General features: G+C 40.5%; 1 protein-coding gene across 3 annotated transcripts; it reads left to right on the top strand.

Annotated features, from left to right (window-relative positions):
• The first annotated feature begins 3264 nt into the window (after positions 1-3264).
• Positions 3265-14967, top strand: angptl2b (angiopoietin-like 2b). 3 transcript variants are annotated; one of them, XM_046035848.1, is made up of 6 exons: positions 3265-3686; positions 4007-4129; positions 8481-9385; positions 12286-12479; positions 13418-13688; positions 13806-14967. In XM_046035848.1, exons 3-6 carry the CDS (start codon positions 8506-8508, stop codon positions 14003-14005), a joined length of 1545 nt encoding a protein of 514 aa, XP_045891804.1. In that variant the 5' UTR covers positions 3265-3686; positions 4007-4129; positions 8481-8505; the 3' UTR covers positions 14006-14967. The 3 variants fall into 3 exon arrangements, with proteins under 3 accessions (XP_045891804.1, XP_045891803.1, XP_045891805.1); XM_046035847.1 differs by lacking the exon at positions 4007-4129 and having other exon boundaries at positions 3266-3686; XM_046035849.1 differs by lacking the exons at positions 3265-3686; positions 4007-4129 and adding an exon at positions 4249-4441.
• Positions 14968-18431: the final 3464 nt, after the last annotated feature.

Raw genomic sequence — 18431 nt, 5'->3', positions numbered from 1 at the left:
TTAAAACACTTGCATAATAATTTTATAATCGTGTACTGATCTAAAAAAGATGTGTTTGACATAAAAAAGTACAGCAGGCTCACTTCTCTTTCTTCACTTCCTAATATCTGTGTAAGCTTGTTTTGTTTAAGCTCCCATGCAAGTTGCTCTAGGAGGACACATGAGACAATTCACTCATTTAGCAGTTATAGCCGGTATGCAAATTATTTTTGTTAATATTAATCTTTATCGAATCTGCCATTTATTTGATCATTTGGCCTGTTTATCATTTATTGGTAGTATTTAGTATTTAAATTAACATAACTATTAAGCAATTGTCACGTCTTTAACTCACATTTTTATTTAACTGGCCACAAATTGCACTCATAACAGAAGCTTTCCTCCTGCAAATCCCAGATGAACTGGTAAACAGGCCCATTCATTCACCAACATAGAAGCCCATCTGCGAAACATTTCTGACATGCAACCACTTTCCATGATCTCTCCCGTGTGGTGCATGCAGCTTTAAAATACATTGATTGGTTACTGTATTTCAATATGGGAGTAACATTTTCCTCCCTGACATTTTTATGATCCGTTGTTCCTCCACCTGCTGCGGATTAGAGATGGAAAGAGAACTAATCACTGCACAAACACCGCGGTTTTGGATAAGACCCAATGAGTCACTCAAAATATTCAACATTGAAAAGTAGCTCGGCTTCCCAGCAGCTGAGTAAGAGTGCCATTCACCAATTAGCCACAAAGTCAACTGGAATTGGCATTTAGGAAAAGAAAGAAAAGAACATAGGTATAAACAATTGAATAATACCAGTTCAGTAAAACATGACGCATGAGAGCTAAAGTTTAATCACATTTTCTTTGATCAAAAATCTTTTTAAGGGATTATCTTGTCAAATGTGTGACTGGGCCTTCAGGCTGGCTGAATCTTGGATGTTACGAAATAAATTGTTCACTTCTTGCTGGTCCAAGGTCTTCTGCCAGGAACTTTGTCTCATAAAGCCAGTAGTACATTCTTGCTGTGTCAGCAAGGGAAACATTAAGACAGTTCCAGTCACTTAAAGGAAGAAACTGAATCGATACGAAATCACCAACCGTCTGCCTTTAAATACCGAACCACACATGATCTGAATAAATAGAAGAATCACACATGAATGCGACACTAATACCCATTATATAAAATCCTTTATGTGATATAGACAAGGACTATGCTTATTGTAATGATGAGGTTTTTCCATTATAGATATTTAATTCTTACAGTAAGCTGATCAGTGCTTTGTAGTTTACAATATTTTCTTTCACTTACTACTAAAATCCTGTCCCTAGGATGTTACGGCAATTGGGATCAGAAAGGTTATATTCTACCTAGAGCAAATAAGCTTTTCCTTTCTTACTCCATTTGGTTAATAGTGTGTGGGAACATTTTCCCAAAGTTGAAGTACAACTGTTTTATGACTGGATCATTCCTTGATAAAAAACACATGAATGAAAACTGTACAAGAGCTTGGATTTCAGAGATGCTGGGATGCACTGAGGTCAATATTTAAATCTATGGGCTTAAAGGGTTGAGTAGATGGAAATTTAAAACTATACAATGGAAAATGCTTTTTGTACAGTATATAATCAGGAGCACCTGAGTAGTCACATACATAGAAAAAAAATGTGCTAATTTGAAAAATAAATCCATAATATAACTGAAAGACTTCCCCTATTAACTTGTGCGCCATACTCAGCAAAAATATCTAGAATTTATTAATTGCCTTTTTAAAAAAAAAGTACTGGTACTACTATTCATGTAAATGCCTGCCACTTAACACCTAAATGGAAGTGATGTACCTGTAATTTTGGCACATGAGAGAATTCACTTTTAATTGTTTCCCCTTTTTTTCCTGATTTTACACGCATCCCAACACCTTTAGAGTTTATAGTTGACACAGATTAAAGTTAGTCACCATCTGTAATATATTTAATGTTTATTAAAAGCATTGTAAAACAACCTCCACAGCCAAACTTAGACATTTTATAAACACAAAGCTACGATAAAACACTGAAGGAAATGTTTTTACCATCCTTTGGCATACAGCCTACCGTAAGATAAGAATAGTCAGCTTATCAAGCTAAAGTTTAAGTGCAACAATAAGCCTAATTTTTATATGCTCAAGGCTAAAAACCACATAACAACAACTGATGAACATAGTTTCCCATCTGGTGCTACTTCAAGTTGGCCCCAGAGAATTTAATTTCAATAGGTAACAAAGCACAAAACACTATACCAGATTAAGAAATACTTTAATAGCTGCGAGAAATGGGGAAATGCCTCTGTAAGTAAGCTCTTAGGAAAATGCTACTCTGAGGTTTCTATGGACACTGAATACAAAACTATTAACTACTAAATAATCTTAGTAGAAACAGGAAACCCAATGACAACATTACTGGCTGGGCAAAAATGTAAACTTTTTAGAAAACAGGAAGACAATACAAAAACAACAGACAATAGCCAAGGCAACCGTATCTAAAGCCAAGTCTTTGCTTGAGAAATTTATAGAGCATTGGCAGGACTGTCCGCACTCTGACACGACAACATGTTTTCATTTCATTTTCTCCACCAACACACATGGACACAAGTAAATACAGCGCTGCTTTTGAAGATATTACGTAATTATCCCCCAGCAAGATGTAGTTCAAGTGTGCTGATTCTTACGCAGACCTAGCCAGTTTCAGACATCTCACCTCCCGGCTATAAACCAGGGTCAGCAGTCAATCACCCAGACCTGATTTAAGTCAAACACCTGGATCTGCTTCCTATCTGTCTGTGTCTTTCCGTCACTCTTGGGGCAAGTGTTCATTCATGGCCAATTAGGATCTGATCAGTGTAACGTCAGTGTTGTCCACCACCAGAAGAACCATGCCGTCCAAGCCAGAAATAGTGATGGTGGTGAACAAGTGGCCAAGGGGCAGGGGGTTGGAAATTTGAGTAGAGTGTGTGTGTGTGGCTTGTGTTGTGCATGCTTGTGGATCTCTTTTGTGCCATGGGGAGGAGGGGTGGAGAAAGAAGGCTGTTGCTTTAAACAAGAATGTGTTCATTTTTAAAAGGGAGAGGGGGAGGCTCTGAGCTCAATTTGTCTGCCTACTGAAACATTGCTAGAGGATTTTTCATCATTTAAAAGCACCAAGGAGGGAGAGAGAGGGGTGTGAGAGAGAGAGAGAGAGAGAGAAAGAGAAAGAGAGAGAGGTGCAGCTGAGAGAGACAGCCTCTTAGAGCTGTGAGGCAGAAGTGATGGATTCAGCCCACAGAAAAGTGACAGTCTTCTCCTAACGGGCCACAGACAGTACACAACCTGCCCTGGACTCTCACCATTTATCAGGAAACTACCTCCACCATCCAACTAAAGTTACCAGCTGTCTCTTGAAAAGTGTTCCAACTTTTCCCAAGTGGATATTGGAACAAGCTACAGTTGGGCTAATGACGCTCTTTTAATAATAGAACACCACTACCTCTGCACTGCTGGAATGGACTAAGGTGACTCAGAGTGAGTAACTAGACGGGCAGTGCGTAGAAAGGGTGAGAGAAGGACGCAAGGGTGCAGCTTTCACACTTGGGATGACTTTCTACCAGGAGAAACTTCAATCAGCTCTGCCAGGAGGGCAAGGCAACTGAGGGAGCCTCATCAATACTCTACTGTTATCTGGTAAGCTATGACTTATTTATTATATGTATTGGTTTATTTAACTGTGACAATGGTCATGCACATTACGACAAATTGTTTACATTTGTAACAAGTAATCTTACAGAGCAAATGATGGCCTTTCTTGGTGTAAAACAAGTTGAGTCAGCTCCGAATCAATCAACTCAGTCACATTTCTAACATAATGGTGAAGCACTTCTTTGATTGAAGTCAGACTTTGGCTGTTCTTTCTTAAGTTGCTTCTCTTTATATAATGATTGTTTGTTTTTAAATGCAACAGTCGTCATGCAGCATCCGTTATCTGACTCTGTTTGGTGCCAAAGGGTAATTCTGCTTTCTGATGACTAACCGGACAGATGACTCTGATCGAGGGGGGCTAATTCAGCGCAGGGGGAAGCTGGAGAGCAGGCCTCTTCTCTACTGATGACACATGGGCAATGGAGAGGGTGTGTAGATGATATACAGCAAGAGATTTGATTCATACATGCTGACACAAATATTTATTTTCTAATATCTAAAAGTGCCATTCACTTCTAGAAAAAAAAAAAAAAAGGATAACCTGACCGTGTCAAGCGGTCTACGGATTCAGGATGTTCCCCTGGGTTCAAGAGGACTGGGAAGTAGGCAGCTGAATCCCGTCTTTGTTACTGTTGCCAGGGTAGTGTTTGGATAAGGGGGCTTTGAGGTAGAATGCTGGAACTTATCGAAACAATTCCTGAGACCCCCTGCCTCCTTGTCATACTCAGCTCACCACTGAGGTACGGAAGAACGCACCAAGCAACATGAGACACATGGTGAAACCTTAATTTGAATGAAAAAAAACAAACAAAATACTCTTGCTCCATGGAAAGCAACAACAAATACTGTCCTACATCATCAAACAGAGTAGGTAGTTTAGGTTAATCGTGTTCCACATGTCAAGTTACACACTTACAAGGATTACATGCTTGGGGAAAAAATGAGGTCACCCTCAAGGGAATGTAATAGTGCAGAGCCATGAGTACCATGAGCAAATTGAATTCAACTGTGATCCAGCACATTTGGGTGTCATGCAGGAGACCGCCAGTTCTCAGGGGAGTTGGCGCTAATTTGAACATGCAGCACAAAGACAAATTAGGTGTTGTGTGGTTGTGTTGTGATCTCCTGTTGTGGATGATGATGTGATTATGAAGCATTGACAAAGAAAGTAGGACACTGGGAATGAATTGGGTCAGTTGATGCAGTATGTCTTATAGGTGTGGCAGGGATAAGGGGAGTAGTGGTCCTGCATCTAGAGGGTCTAGCTCTTTCCGTCTGCCACCACCCATGACTCCCCATGTGTGTATGGCAGCTCACTCTAATGAGGTGACGAAGAATGTGAGGAATGCCATGCTTACGCTGAAATGAGAGGGGCTGGGGTGAGAGACATCAGCCAGTCTGAGCGAGGCAGCCCACCTTCTAATTAATATGTGCTGAGCATGACCAAAAAGGCTGGAGTGCAGCGCTGGTCAGATACACACTGACCTGCTCGCTGTACTCGAATATCACACTTGATTTAACATTGAGTAAAATCCAGGAGGAGGAGTCGTGTAAACACAGACTTACCACCTGAAAACAGTAAAACCAAAACATTTTGGTGTGAAGCAGACTTGAAGAAATTACCCAAGAGGATTTGCCAATCAAATTACAAAGAGAGTGGTTATTCACTGCACAGTCATTTTATTCACAGTTCAGTCATTCGTCTTTAGGACCTGAGCAGAGTAAACGTATGTGACACTTCTCAACACCAGTTAATCATTGCAGCTATTTGCCAGTCAATAGCAGCTTGTTAAAGTGAACTGATGTTAGAACAATAATGAGCTGTAGGGGCTGTTAACAGCAGAGGAGGAGGCGGCTTTCTGTTGTTTCCTCTGGCAGACTGTGGATGGGTTAATAACAGGCTGTCTCTGTGAGGGCAGATGGGACTCTCTCAGGTCCCTGGGAGTCCAGCAAGTGTTGTTATTTGAAAACACACATTAACGCAAAAACACTTGCAGACACGCACATGCTGTACATGCCCGCACACACAAATGCATACATTTCGTCACCAAGCTGCAAACATTTTCCTCCACAGCTTTGAAGTTTAGTGAAGCCTAGAGCAGGAGATTCCGGGCTAACGACGTCCAACATGGGACTCCTCCGCGGTGGGGGCAAATCACACAGCATTTCTCAGACACAGAGCTCATGTTCCAGGGGGAGAAACCGCAGGAGCCACTGGCCAAATACAGTCATCAGCACTACAAGGGACAGGCTGTATGCCACTCTATTATCTTACTATTATAGCCTACTTGTGAGCTATTATTAGTGATTTCTTTAGGGTCTGATCTCAAGAAAATAAGATAATTTCAGTAATAAGTATTTATTCGCATGGTGTGAAAAATATTTATGACACTACAATTTCTGCATCAATCACCATTTGGTGAGGTGACGTCATACAGCCCAGCATTGTTAGCAGGATTAGTACTATGAAAGACCTCATACTGTGCTGTCAAAAGACAGTTTCATAGTAAATTTGAAACAGAAACTCTTCTTTGCGGGTTTTTTTTACTCATAGCATTCACGTTTGAGCTGAGGACTTGCTACTGTAACAAAATACACGGAAGAAGCAAACCTTATGTTCTTCTGCACTGTGGGTGATTTTTCTTTCTGGCCAGGTAAACTATAATATCAAAAAGGCCGACATGTTTCACAAGAGTACAGTGCGCAAGTATTTTTCAGTAAAAAGAAGTGTTTACACATTCTATTCTAGACAGATAAAGCCAGAAGGGTCAAATGTGCCAGGGGTCATGTTCTTGGAAAGCACTGCATTTCTCTTCTCCATGTCTCCAACCTAATGTGCTGGCAGTACGCCCGGATTAACAAGACAAAAACATTTCTCTTCTCTTCCCAATTTTGTGCTTACTATTATATTTCATCTTTAACACAGAGATAAGCTATAACAAAAGTGTGAGGGAAGCACTTGTAAGATTGGCAATCCTGATGTTTAAAAAGCAAGCCAATATAGGCCTCACTATAATGATTTCTGATTAGACAGGCCCCTCTTGACTCTGAGGAGGTGTTACACAGGACCCCTCTGTAATCCAATATGCAGCAGCTTTCAATTAAGGTGCCCCGGGAGTTCAAGGCCTTGATATCCTTACACAGGAGTTACATTCTCCTCAGCACTCAGTGGCATCCCCTAATAACACCACATCATCTACAAAAACTGCCTGCACTTATTCTTCTAATAAAAATGTTAAGCATTTCTTTCTCATTAACTCGAGGAAAGTTATGTGTTGTGCTACAAGGTCCAGTTATGGAGGAAAAACAAATTAAGGGAGATTATAATCTAAACTGGGATTTATTTCAGATTTAAATCAGAAACAAAGATTGAGACAGATGACAATGTTATGTAACATCCCTAATTAGATTATTTTAGAGCATGCTAGATGGTTAAAGTAAGTCTAACAGTCAAAACAGAAACAGACATGTTCAGTGTTATGATTAATTGCCTTCAGTGTCTGAATGCAACTTATTTCCCTCTTTTGGTAAGGGCTATGGACAGGACTGATGCAACACGATCAATGTTTAAAAACAGTTCCATGAATAGCATCATCTGGTAGAGTCTCAAATTTTCCATAAGCAAAGATGTCCAGGCCTGCAGTTGGGAGCAGATAGGAGTGTGTGTCAAGGATAAGCAGTGGCAGTCGCCCAAAGAGAACCTGAGCCAGCACAGCAAACTAAGCTAAACACACTCCACTAACAGCAATGCAACTGACTAAAGAGATCAGCACATCATTAGACAAAATAAATATTTTTCTTAGGGGCAGCGAGGGGATTAGTAACTTTCAAACAGCATGTGTTGATAGTGGATAGCTGATTTAACCAAATCAGGATCAGGGCCAGATATATTCAATGAATTACACTTAAACGCCACTGGGAAAACTGTGTGTGTTCATATGTGCTCATACCAGTAGTGATATGTACAGTGCGATATGTATATTGAATTGAATTTATTGAAGGATAGCCCCTTGTGATGCAGCATCTCATTTTCAAGGAGGTCCTATAACAGAAATACATAACAAATACAAAACAGAACATTACATCACTACACATAGTACACATACACATATACAGTTAACTCACACACCCACTCTCACCCACACTCAGCACCCTCAGTTAATAGAAGGAAAAATAAGTTAAAACAATCAAAACAATTGAAAAACAAATTAAGTTATTAGTAAGCCTAATGTATAACAAACCAGCGTAGTTATACCTGATAGCATTTAATAACGTGAACATCCTGTTTTAAGAGTGAGAGCTAAAGATAACAAGAAGCAGCGAAAAGTGCTAATAGCTCTTAGGGTAGGATGACGATTATTCCAATCACATGGTGCTTTATATTGAAATGATTTGCAATGAAATGTGTTTCCTGTCACGGAAAGTCACAACAGCCACTGGGGCGTTCAGCAGGGCAAGCCTGTGATTTCCTTTCAGATTTAATCTTTATCAGTAGCCCATATTTTTGGGAGCTGTAATGACCTCCAGCCCTGCCTCAGTTGAGATGTGTGCGCACAGGGCTTCTGTGCCTGCCTGTCCTGGCAGGTAATGGAGGATAGGACGAGTGTATCCTGATGAGCAGTCTTCTTCTGGTCTCAACCAGAAGAGCTGTGAAGGACTCCATTTATGCCCTAGTACCAGAATAGGTACTAGACTATTCTAAAACAGACTCAAAACTGAGTCAGTTATCTTTCACTGAAAAACAATCATTTTCTCAATTTTCTTCCCCATTCTCTTTAGGCTTTTGTGAGTTGGACACAAACTCATGGATCCCCCTTCAGTGGTCCTGCTGGGACTCCTGCTTGTTTATGGACTAGCCTGTGGTGTCCAGCAGACACAGGGGAGTCCATCGGACAGCAGCCAAGACAGAGACAGGACCCAAGAATTTGAGAGTAGTGAGGATGGTCTAGGGAGAGAGTTTCTCTATGCTGGAAGGAGCAAACGTGCTCCAGCTGACCAGCAGCAGGACAAGTGCTCCTACACTTTCATTGTGCCTCAACAGAAAGTGACTGGAGCCATCTGTGTCAACTCCAAGGAGCCGGAGGCTATGCTGGAGAATCGAGTCAACAAACAAGAATTAGAGCTGCTAAATGTGGAGCTACAGAAACAGAAGAGGCAAATTGAGACACTGCAGCAATTGGTAGAGGTGGATGGGGGTATTGTCAATGAGGTCAAACTTCTGAGGAAGGAGAGCCGAAACATGAACTCCAGAGTCACTCAGCTGTACATGCAGCTGCTCCACGAGATCATTAGGAAGAGGGACAATGCCTTAGAATTGGCTCAAATGGAGAACAAGATCCTGAACCAAACTTCTGAGATGCAACAGCTCACTAGCCGATACAAAGATCTCGAGCACAAGTACCAGCACTTGGCTTCTTTGGCCACAAACCAATCAACTCTTATTGCCCTGTTGGAAGAACAGTGCCAGAGTCGCCCTCCCCCTCGTCATGTGCCCGTCCCCCAGCCACGGCCTCAGCCACCTCCACCATCACCACCTCTAAACAAGCCTTACCAGCCACCTGCCCTCCCACGAATTAACAACCCAATCAGCAACGAGATCCAGAGTGACCAAAAATCTCTACCGCCTCTTCTTCCAACGATGCCCACTGGCACACACAGCCCCTCCACTACTGACAAGCCCTCTGGTGAGTCTTAGATAATTCCAAATTAACTTTTAAATAAAGACACTGAATTTTTAAGTTCTATTTTTGATGCGTTCTTACCAAACACACCAGTTGCCTTCACACCAGTGGTCACAAAGGATTGCGTGTCTGAGCCAATATTGAAAACCTCTTATTCATTAATCACAAGACAACAACAAGTACCCACTCTTCCAGTCATAGCCAATTTAAATACATCCCACACATTCCCAGAGCAAAGGGCTCTCACATTGAGAACAGAAATGCTGTTGTCTACAGCCTTTTGAGATGCACATCATCTAATTACCATGATTCAACACACACAAAAACACAAAGCATATAAGAAGGGTGAATACTAGGGCTGCTCCCAACTAAAGATTTTCCTAGTCGACTGTCATCATCGTCTTTTGAGTCAGAGTCCTGGTCGGAGCCGCAGTAAATCAACTTGGCACTGTGTTTGCTTGGAGGCTGCTGAGCCCGGTTCCATTGCCCGCTCACCCAGCTCCTGTTCTGGCACTCGCTCCACTTCTGGTGCTCACTCTGGCGCCGTACCCAGCAGCATTCCCTGCTGGGTCCCTCGCCCCAGGCCTGAAAACCTCTTTCTCCCAGAGGTCCAAAGCTCCTGTGATGGCAATTTAAACACCAACACTCCCCACAATTCTCCAAGCTCACAGTCAGGGCTGAGCTAATAGGACTGCTGCTAACTAGCTAATAACAGAGCCGTGGATGTATACTAAGACCTTCTGAATTGTAATAATGCATCCACAGGCAGAGCCTACAGCAGAGAAGGGCATGTAAGTGAGTTCCGCGTTACAAGAGAAAAGGTCTTTGTTGAAACGATCCCCTGATGGACACTGGCACTAATGAAAAGCCGCAAGTTGTTATTTTTTTCTGAGACTAATTGACTGACAGTTTAGGCAATTATTGGGAGTTGGCCCTAGTAAAATACACGTGCCTAAATGGATAGCGAGTTTTGAGCCGAAGGGTCTCTTAAACACGTTTGCGGTTGATAGCAAAGGGCGGTGACGGCGAAATGGATAAGACACCTGCCTTTGGTGTGAGATACCTGGGTTCAATCCCCCACTGTGACCCATCCAAGGCACTGAGTGTCCCTGAGCAAAACACTTAACCCCTAGTTGCTCCAGAGACATGTGACCTCTGCTGAATTGTAAGTCGCTTTGGATAAAAGTGTCAGCTAAATGTAATGATATTGGAAAGGTGTTTTGTTCCATCAGTTGCAGTGAATAGTTTATTACCATTCCCTTTCATTAGGAGACCTCATTTTTAAAATGGTGGAAAAAAGAACAAACCATTTCAACATGACTACTGGGAGCTTTGTCCATTGACATTTTGTGCTGCAGCTGGCCATTTTCACTAGGCTGCATGTGAACGGTAGCCTTTGTATGAAATGTTTGAAAGGAGGCACGTAATTTCCTGCCCCTAGCCATGCAACTAACACCCCAAAAAGTTACATAAACCCTTAACACGAACAGGGAGCTCCACACAATGCAAGAATAGAGGGAGAAGGAGTAGAGAGAGACCTGAAAGAGCAACAGAGAGATGGAGGGGAGGGGGTAAAGTACGAACAGAAAGAGATATCGTTAGCCAGTGATGTCATTTGTTCCAGTTTCACCGGCAAGCACAGTCATATGTTCCACCAAAGCAGCAGACTTTATCAGGCAGAACAGAGCAGGGCAGGGCAGGGCAGATCTCTGGCTTGTATCTGCTCAACAGAGACATTCCTGAGAGTAAATGGATGGCAGAGAGTGAGCCGAGAGACACGTATCATCCAGTTATTTAATAAAACCAAAAACAACCTTGTTACAGAGAAAGAAAAATAAGTTTAGTTTGAATATTTGTACACTTTTATGCTGTGGCATGTCAGCTGAGTAGGACCTCATATGTATAATAGCTGAAGTGCTTTGTTTCTGTCTTTATATCTCTTGCAAACTGCCGATGCACCCCTTCCCTCACCTCTAACCCTTTGTGTGACCCCCTATTCTCTTTTCATTAGTCCAGTGTATTTAAACTCTTTGTAATCAGGGCCAGTTGGCAAACCACACAAGTGTGAAAGCTTGAGAACTTAAACACTTTCACAGCCAATTGAAGCTGGGGAGCCAGTTGCACCATTAGTGTTTTGACTGGGTTTAGAATTTGGGAAAAAATGTAATGGCACACAGGCAAAATAGGTTTCACTGATTTCCACCATATTTTCCTATAAAACAATATTGACCTTGCCATAAAATCTACAAAACCTTTGCAGCATGAATTATGTTGCTGTGGAATAATGCATGGCCAACGCTGCATAAATTGTCAACATTACTCTTCTTAGACAAGCTGCTGTGTCCAATTAAGTTTTTTTTCTGGGAACTACATCTTCATAACAAGAGGCTATCCAGTTACTCCACACAACTTCTACCAACAAAAAACTTCAGCAGACATACTGGCAGAGAAGTGCAGCTTAAGACAAGGATTTACAAGATGTCCTTAAATTAATTTAGTCCCGGAAATCCCCTCTTCAAAACATGATGTGAGGCCTTAATATGTTTGCCACCACTGGAAATTATGTGTCTGTATAACATAAAATAGAAAACCTATGTCAAAGTGAAATAACAATCCTGCGCTGTAAAGCATTGCAGATGCTTGATCGTTTTTGCTACTGTTTCATCATTCACTAGTTAGGATTCCCTTTGCCCTCATGCCAGTGTTTCTTTTGGCTGCACAGCCAGTAGCCATTTCCCTTGTTAGAGGAGAAGCCAAAGTCAATTCTACTGTTAAAATGAGAGCCTCTGCTGAAAAATGGGATTCCCTATAGCAGAGTCTAACACCCTTAATTTTTAAGATACTGTTGTTCAGTGCCTGGATTCTATATGCCATAACTGTCTTGTTGTCACCCTTCTGTTCAGGCCCATTTAAGGATTGTCTGCAGGCTCTGGAAGATGGTCACACTGCCAGCGGCATGTACCTGGTGAAGCCAGAAAATGCCAACCGGCTTATGCAGGTGTGGTGTGACCAGAGACATGATCCAGGTGGCTGGACTGTGATCCAGAGGAGGGTGGACGGCTCTGTCAACTTTTTCAGGAACTGGGAGACATACAAGGTGCGACAACCTCACACCAAATCAAGGACCTCATAGTTTGGAGTGAAGCTGGTGGCTTATGTAGGTTGTTTTGACACTAACCAGATGTGAAACAGTAATGAATAGGTAATTGTTAAGCTTTAAAAACGTCTGATGTAGTACCAGCCTTAGTCACTGCCACAGCCTCATGACTCAATAATTCCAGCAACATCAGTTGGTCTTTGTGAATGACTTCACATTAAAATACAAATGTGTGAATATTGTACTTTAATATCACATTTGCTGGCTGCGTCAGCCTTCCTGATAAGGAAAAACAACCATATATTTTTATTATCATGAGGTAGCCGATGAACATGGCTGTGGAGAACATCAGTTATTATTAAGGGGAACTAATTTTCTTCATCTATTGAAAGGAAAACTCCTCACACAGGGAGAAGCAGTCCACTGGTAAACGTTTGTTCGCAGGCCAAAAATGGGTCTTGAATAAATCTCAGCTTTGGGCAACAGTGCCTTTCCAAAACTTTCACAAAAACCTTTAAACCACATGAGATCAGAAATTGTATTTGTACACTCATCAGAAGGGGTGTTTCCATGATTCAAAGCATGTGTGTGGTAGGGGATACCACAAACCAACTTACAGTATGACCAGAGCCAGAACAAAGCAGTAAGACGGCATCCAGTATGTCAGATTTCACAGTATGTGAACTGTATCCTGCTGTGTTTTCAATCACAAAATAAGAGTGGAAATCTGGACACCTGATGCTAGCTATAAACTCATCTCAGAGGGTCCATTGATAATAATGTTCCTTGACGATAAACAACCCCGTAGAAGAGCAAATAACCTCCAGATCACAAGCGCTGAATCATCCCCCAGACATCCAAACTAACTGTTCAAAGGCCATTCAGAAAGGAATTCCTAATCTTACTGATAGTGTTTTTCACATCTCTGCACTTCACAGCAAGGTTTTGGCAATATTGATGGCGAGTACTGGCTGGGTCTGGAGAACATCTACTGGCTGACTAACCAGGGAAACTACAAACTGCTGGTCACGCTGGAGGACTGGTCTGGCAGGAAGGTGTTTGCAGAATATGCCAGCTTCAGAGTAGAGCCTGAGGCTGACTTCTATAAGCTAAGGGTGGGTCGTTACCACGGCAACGCCGGAGACTCCCTCACCTGGCACAACGGCAAACAGTTCACAACACTGGACAGAGACCATGATGCATATACAGGTAAAATCTTCCGTGAAAAGGTATTAATCTGGATGATGGAAAATATGTGTTCAATGCAAAATGTATGTCTATGCACGCAGCCTGATGGTTTTATTTATTTTATCAATGTCTCTCTAGGCAATTGCGCCCATTACCAGAAGGGAGGCTGGTGGTACAACTCTTGTGCCCATTCAAATTTGAATGGAGTTTGGTACAGAGGCGGACACTACCGTAGCCGCTACCAAGATGGAGTCTACTGGGCTGAGTTCAGAGGAGGAGCCTATTCACTAAAGAAAGTTGTCATGATGATCCGTCCAAACCCAAACACCTTCCACTAAGCAACCAAGGAACACATACTGTACTGTATGTCTCACTAGACAAAAAACCTTTACAGCTCCTAAAATCCATGCGATCTTTATCTTTTTTTGATTAATGGGGTGGCACCAGACCATGCCAGATAGAAAGATGATGTTGAAAGCGCAATAACAAAACATCAGCCCGATAAACTGATACCTCCTGACGCTTCAAAGAATTTCTTCAACCGTCTGTACTGTTTTCCCGTTCACATATGACTCAGTAAAGACATGTTCTCATTGCTCAGGAGTTGTTTTAAATACACTGTCTTTGATAACACAAACAGTAATCCACTTTGATCTGAGAGCAAAAAACAATATGAACCTAATTTGACATGAAAGGAACAGATCACGATAATTCAACTAAGTGAGATACGAACTCTACAATATATATTTAGTATGTATTTAAAGATATTATTATTTGCAGTAACAAGCAAATGAGGTTGACACAGGAAACATATCCAGTGACTTTTAATTTCATTCTAAATAAATTTTTCAAATGTGTAATTTATAGGAACGGTAACATTTATTGACTTGTAATACAGGGTTGATATTCTGGCCAGTTTTGACAATAAAATACACAATAAAAATGGTGCCTTTACCTTTTCTAACATAAAACCAAAACTGTTAACACCAATAGCTGACATTTGTAACAGTCTGCTTATGTAACATTTAGTAGATCTAAGAACAAACCACCAAAATTTGAGGCGGTACACTCTTTTCAAAGTCCTGCTTTATCTTAAAAATACTTGTTTTGAACTCTTGAATTGCTTGAACAGGTATCCACCAATTTGCTTGTATGAATCAAGCACTGTATTTACTGTATATTTTAGCGGTTTGTTGATGTCAATAGATCCAACACATTGCGTTTGTACATAAGACATTTGTAATATAATGTATTATAACCTATTATGTCACTATTAAGTTGCAATAAAATATGTACAGTTTGTTTCTCTCTTTTTTGTGTGTCTCTTGGTATAAAGCATACTTGGTATACTTAACAAGCAGTTAAAACAGCTGCCACAAGAGTAATTCATTCATCCATTTCCTAAAGTGAAAGTAAAACCACACATTTTAAAGGGTGTGCGTTCGAATGTGATATAGCCATAAAGTGAAATTTGGCTAATAATGGTATTTTCTTAAGAAGCTTCCCTACCATTTAACTTAAGTGACATTGTTTATCCAATGATTCTTAAAGACAACAACATTCATAAAATTTGATTTACGTTAATATAAATTTTCATGACTTATGAAAGAAAGGCAAGGTTTACAATTTTGGTAGATTCAGCACAGTGTGCTTAAAAAAATTCTAATTACACACCTCCTCTCAGATATCTCTCCCATGAGAACTAGAGATGCACTGATCGATCATATTTCAGCTTGATCTGGTGACCGGGTCAATCGAATAGCATGGCATGGAAAATGTGTACAGCAACAGTGAACACACCACTGCCAATGTGTCATTCTGTACCACACTGGTTTTAATAGGCAATGTCATTAACAACAAGCTTCCACACGTGGGAAAAATTCAAGATGCAAGTTGTGTTTTTGTGCAACTTTATAAAAGTTGCCAAAGAAAGTCAACAGAGCAGATAGATAGGGACAGAGGAACAGACAGATAGGTGTAGGTATGTGTATTTGTCTGAAGGGAAAAGGAATGTAAGTAGAGGTAAAATAAGTTTGTGTATAAACACTAAAATAAGGTGGGGGAAAAAAGCAGAAATAAAATGGTGAAATAAGAAAGTATACTACATAAAATACTTACATTATATACAATTGAAAGGAAGAATAACCAATGCCTCTAATGGTTCTAATGGGAATCCTAATAAAGAAAGAAATTACAAACATGCTTGTGTATGCTGTTAATTCTAGATCTTAGAGAGGAAGAAAATCGTAATTATATATATCGTAATAAAAACATTATTTAAAAAAAATGGAATCAGCTAAGAAAATTTAAATAGGTGTATCTCTAGCCAGTATTATTGTGACTCTTATGCCATTAATTACCTCCTGGGGAAACTGTCCTACTTTACTAGCTACTAATATTAGCACTTAGCAGGCTAGTCACTTGCTTTACTACAGTTTATTTGATATGTACAGTCAAACACGCACAAAGGTAATTTCTGCATTGCATCATTTTTAATGCTCAACTTGTTGTGGTTAATCCTCCTGAACCTTCTAATCACTCATTCAATCAACATTACATGTGTCTCAACACATTGAAACAGAACAAAACTTATAGAAAATACATCATCACAATAATTACAGTCATGGCCAAAAGTGTGGCACCCCTGAATTTTTTCCAGAAAATCAAGTTTTTCCTCACAGAAAAGTATTGCATTAACACATGTTTTGCTATACACATGTTTATTCCCCTTGTGTGTATTGGAATAAAAAAAAGCAAATTGGACATAATTGCACACAAAACCCCAAAAATGGGCTGGACAAAATTATTGGGACCCTTTCAAAATTGTGGACAAATAAGATTTAAGATAAGGTGATGCTTCTTTAAACTCACCTGGGGAAAGTAACAGGTGTGGGCAATATAAAAATCACACCTGAAAGCAGATAAAAAGGAGAGAAGTTGACTTAGTCTGTGCATTGTGTGTCTGTGTGTACCACACTAAGCATGGACAACAGAAAGAGGAGAAGAGAACTGTCTGAGGACTTGAGAACCAAAATTGTGGAAAAATATCAACAATGTCAAGGTTACAAGTCCATCTCCAGAGATCTAGATGTTCCTTTGTCCACAGTGCGCAGCATTATCAAGAAGTTTGCAACCCATGGCACTGTAGCTAATCTCCCTGGACGTGGACGGAAGAGAAAAATTGAGGAAAGGTTGCAACGCAGGATAGTCCAGATGGTGGATAAGCAGCCACAAACAAGTTCCAAAGAAATTCAAGCTGTCCTGCAGGCTCAGGGTGCATCAGTGTCAGCACGAACTATCCGTCGACATTTGAATGAAATGAAACGCTATGGCAGGAGACCCAGGAGGACCCCACTGCTGACACAGAGACATAAAAAAGCAAGACTACAGTTTGCCAAAATGTACTTGAGTAAGCCAAAATCCTTCTGGGAAAACGTCTTGTGGACAGATGAGACCAAGATAGAGCTTTTTGGTAAAGCACATCATTCTACTGTTTACCGAAAACGGAATGAGGCCTACAAAGAAAAGAACACAGTACCTACAGTCAAATATGGTGGAGGTTCAAAGATGTTTTGGGGTTGTTTTGCTGTCTCTGGCACTGGGTGCCTTGACTGTGTGCAAGGCATCATGAAATCTGAGGATTACCAAAGGATTTTGGGTCGCCCAATGTCTAAAAGCTGGGTTTACGTCTGAGATCGTGGGTCTTCCAGCAGGACAATGACCCCAAATATACTTCAAAAAGCACACAGAAATGGATGGCAACAAAGCGCTGGAGAGTTCTGAAGTGGCCAGCAATGAGTCCAGATCTAAATCCCATTTAACAACTGTGGAGAGATCTTAAAATTGCTGCTGGGAAAAGGCGCCCTTCCAATATGACAGACCTGGAGCAGTTTGAAAAGGAAGAGTGGTCCAAAATTCCGGGTGAGAGGTGTAAGAAGCTTATTGATGATTATAGAAAGCGATTGATTTCAGTTATTTTTTCCAAAGGGTGTGCAACCAAATATTAAGTTAAGAGTGCCAATAATTTTGTCCAGCCCATTTTTGGAGTTTTGTGTGCAATTATGTCCAATTTGCTTTTTTTCCTTCTTTTTTTTGTTTTGTTCCAATACACACAAGGGGAATAAACATGTGTATACCAAAACATGTGTTAATGCAATACTTTTCTGTGAGAAATACTTGATTTTCTGGAAAGATTTCAGGGGTGCCAACACTTTTGGCCATGACTGTATGTTGATATTATTCATTACAAACTTAATTGAGTAAAATAGGGATATATTTCAGTTTTAAGAGACAAACTGGAACTATACATTATTTGTATTGTGAACAGAACAGGAATCTAAGTATAACAGTTCAAAATTAATCATATTTGAACTGTAAGTGGAGTACCTCAAAAGTGTATTTTTTTAAAAACCTTTCTGCTTTTCTGACCAAAAGGTCTGTAATGTGAATATTAGCTCAAAAAATTACTGCTGTCTTCAGAGTTAATCCCACCTTCCAATACATGTCTCTGCCACGCACGCAGTAAACACAGCTTTTTGCAAATGTGCTTTTAATCATGTCCTATTGTGCAATATCTTCATTTGTTTGAATTTAAATGGAAAACTAAATTTATAGTACAGTAACAAATACAATGGCACTATGAAAAACTACATCAAGAGTTTTTTTCTTATCACAAAGACTAGGTTATGAGAACTGGTTGCATAAAAACATGCTCAAAACTATCAAGCACAGTGTTTGTATTTAGAGTCAGCACACCAAGGAATG

The sequence above is a fragment of the Micropterus dolomieu genome, linkage group LG21, assembly GCF_021292245.1.
Source record: "Micropterus dolomieu isolate WLL.071019.BEF.003 ecotype Adirondacks linkage group LG21, ASM2129224v1, whole genome shotgun sequence".
NCBI lineage: Eukaryota > Metazoa > Chordata > Actinopteri > Centrarchiformes > Centrarchidae > Micropterus > Micropterus dolomieu.
The sequence above is the reverse complement of the archived record's forward strand: the minus strand, read 5'-3'. Positions and strand labels throughout refer to the sequence as shown.